Source organism: Sinocyclocheilus grahami, unplaced genomic scaffold (assembly GCF_001515645.1).
Source record: "Sinocyclocheilus grahami isolate Dianchi unplaced genomic scaffold, SAMN03320097.WGS_v1.1 scaffold3494.1, whole genome shotgun sequence".
NCBI classification, from domain to species: Eukaryota; Metazoa; Chordata; class Actinopteri; order Cypriniformes; family Cyprinidae; genus Sinocyclocheilus; species Sinocyclocheilus grahami.
Window position 1 is genome coordinate 7,762 of NW_015508613.1, and position 2,863 is coordinate 10,624.

General features: G+C 39.2%; 1 protein-coding gene across 1 annotated transcript in view; it reads right to left on the minus strand.

The window, feature by feature from the left end:
* Positions 1 to 1,916, minus strand: part of LOC107576318 (myocardial zonula adherens protein-like) — a gene marked incomplete at its 3' end in the record, with an annotated part of 9,654 nt that extends 7,738 nt beyond the window's left edge. Inside the window, exons 1-3 of the mRNA XM_016262516.1 lie at positions 1,848 to 1,916; positions 1,327 to 1,407; positions 466 to 540 (exon numbers count right to left, since the gene is read on the minus strand). Of these exons, the coding sequence (XP_016118002.1) occupies positions 466 to 540; positions 1,327 to 1,407; positions 1,848 to 1,886 (195 nt within the window). The remainder of the gene's footprint in view (positions 1 to 465; positions 541 to 1,326; positions 1,408 to 1,847) is intronic.
* Positions 1,917 to 2,863: the final 947 nt, after the last annotated feature.

The window sequence follows — 2,863 nt, forward strand, 5'->3', positions numbered from 1 at the left end:
TCACCAAGGCTGCATTTATTTGATCCAAAATACAGTAAAAATAGTAAAACTGTAAATTATTAAAGCAGTTTACAATAACTGTATTATAAAAAGTGCAAAACAATGTTTAAATAAAAAGTTCAATATATTTAAATTGCTGAAAATGTCATACAGACTTAAGAAAACATCTTTATCCACTGACCCATTGGAGCGCTTTCAGGGACCACAGACCCAAAGTTAAAAACCTTGTATTGAGATCATCTCTAGCTGATGTGTCATAACGTAAAGAAATCAGCCATTTATGTTATCTTGTTGAGCTTATCCTGTTATCAGGCCATCATGCCATTTGTGATGTTAGCCAAACAGATTGAGGACTGTGTGAAGTCAGTGAAAAGAGGAAGTTTGTTATTATGGCGTGAAGGGATGGCTTGTGCCAATCTGTCTGGCTGCAAGAAGTTTATAGAAAGATGCTAAAGTGATACTTACGGAGTTGACAGATTCATTCTGAGTTTTAGGACTGTTCTCAGGCCGGAGAGTTAATCTGAGATGCCTGATTCTCCTCTGGTGGACGTCACACATAAGCATAGCAGGATGCAAAAAAATAAACAGACAAACAAACAATGATTAGTCACAATCTTAGTTTAATTAGGCAGACAATCGGATGATTGTTATCTCAGGAGAAAATGGAAGCAATTTCACTGAAACCAAAACAAACATTTAAAGTCATGTCAAGGATAACACTTATCTATTATGAGAAATGTCTTGCATGAAAAGAAAAAAACAAGCTGCTCTAAGTGATTTTTATCACTGAGACAGATAGAATAACACAACTGTATTAAAATATGACCGCCCATTAACACGTCAATGATTATCCACTTCAGATGTGGCCATCTATTCAATTCAAATCAATAACTACTACAGTCAAAAATGTGGTTCTCAGCGGTTTGATGCCCTCTATGCCAGTTAGTGCCATCTGAGAGGGTGTCAGTTGATTAGCTGTAAGAATGTCTCTGAATGGCAGCTGACCGCAGCAACAGCGGCTGAGCGCCAGGCCCTGATAAAATAAACATGACAGGGCCCTGCCTCCCAGGACGGTGGCTCTTATTACAGGCCCCTCTCTGAATAACACAACGCTGCCTCGCACACGTCAACAGCGTCCGATTAGCCTTGATATAGACGAGCCATTAGGGCACAGTCCGGTGCATGAGTGACAGCCGAGAGACAAGAGGACAGAAACTGAACCAAACATAGGCAAACGAACACCCTTACTGAGAATCAGTTATAATCAGACATTCGCAAAGAAACAAAGTTCAAAAGAGCAAGAAAACGTGAGTGAGTGTTTCCTACCTCATTGAGGTCTGGTATCTCAGTAGTGGTTGTGGTGCTGATGGCACCAGCCGTGCCATTTTGCAGCATGTCTCCTTTGCACTGTCCACGCCACACATCCACAAAAACACTATCAATGTCTGCCCTCACCACCGCAGGCTACACACCAAAGGAGGAGAAATGTAGTGTATGTGTGTGTGTGTGTGTGTGTTTGTATGAAAGAGGGGAAGAATGAAAAAAAAAAGCTCCCTTCAACAGCTCTGCCAGAATTCCTTCCCCCGGATAAGACCAGAGACAGAAAGGGAGGGAAAAAAGAGGCTTAGTATTCCAATATGCAGAGGTCAGTAGAAACACAGCCCTCCAGTGTGCAGACAACTCCAGAGTGACAGCGTCCCATATAGACTCCTCCTGACTGAGAGAGTGAAAGTGAGAGAGAGAGAGCTGTCAGTCTTTCAATATCTCTGCTGGCTACGTAAGCTTTGTTTCCCATCAGGCCTGTCAAGCAACATTTCACCTGTGTGAGTTCTTCAGCTCCCACCTACCTGTAGCTGGCTGTTTTCGTGGGGTGGGGTTGATGACATTGGGGTGGAGCCCTCTCCATTTCTACACGGGAAGGCGTCACACCTTAGGCAGGTTACACCACTTTTGATTGTAGTGTAGCTTGTGTTATTATGCTTAGAATAATTGTTATGGATTTAAATCGAATTATATTTGGTAATTGGATCATAACAGTGACTAAATATGAGAAGTAGGAACAAAAAGAAAAAAGCACGGTATAATTGTAATAATTATTATTGTGCTATTGTGTTATTATTTTGATTCATGGAGTCATAACTAATATTTTTAAAGTAATAGTTTACCCCAAAACCAAATTTCTGTCATCATTTACTCACCCTCATGTCATTCCAAACATGTTTGACTTATTTACTTATTCATCTTTGAAAAATAAAAAAATACATTTTGAGAAATGTCTCAGTGTTTTTGTCCATACGGGTGACAACAAAAGTGTTTGGTTGCCTATATTCTTCAGAATATCCTCTTTTGTTTTCTGCAGAAGAAAGAAGGTCATACAGGTTTGGAATGACATGAGGGTCAGTAAATGACGACAGTCTAGTAGGTACTACGTTTGTACTACTACGTTAAACTTATTTATAGACAAGATGGCGGCGCGTGCACAATGCAAGGCTTAGCATCTCTCCAGCTTTTGCTAATTATTATTTATTTTAATAGTTATTTTCAGTTCAGATGTATACACAGATATACATGTATATATTATATATTATATTAATTTAAAATTGCTATTTGCACTTCTGGTTAGATGCTAACTGCATTTCATTGACTCTGTACTTGTACTATGCACAATGACAATAAAGTTGAATCTAATCTAATCTAATCTTGCAACAATTAAAAAAGTATGAATATGGGTAGTATGGATGAAATCCTGACGTACTATATCGGCCATGTTGTCACTGTTACATGGCCTACCAGTGTCAAAAGCATTAATCGGATGCACACTTCAGAATCTCGCTGAAAATAGTAGTTCATCTGGGTACTTTTT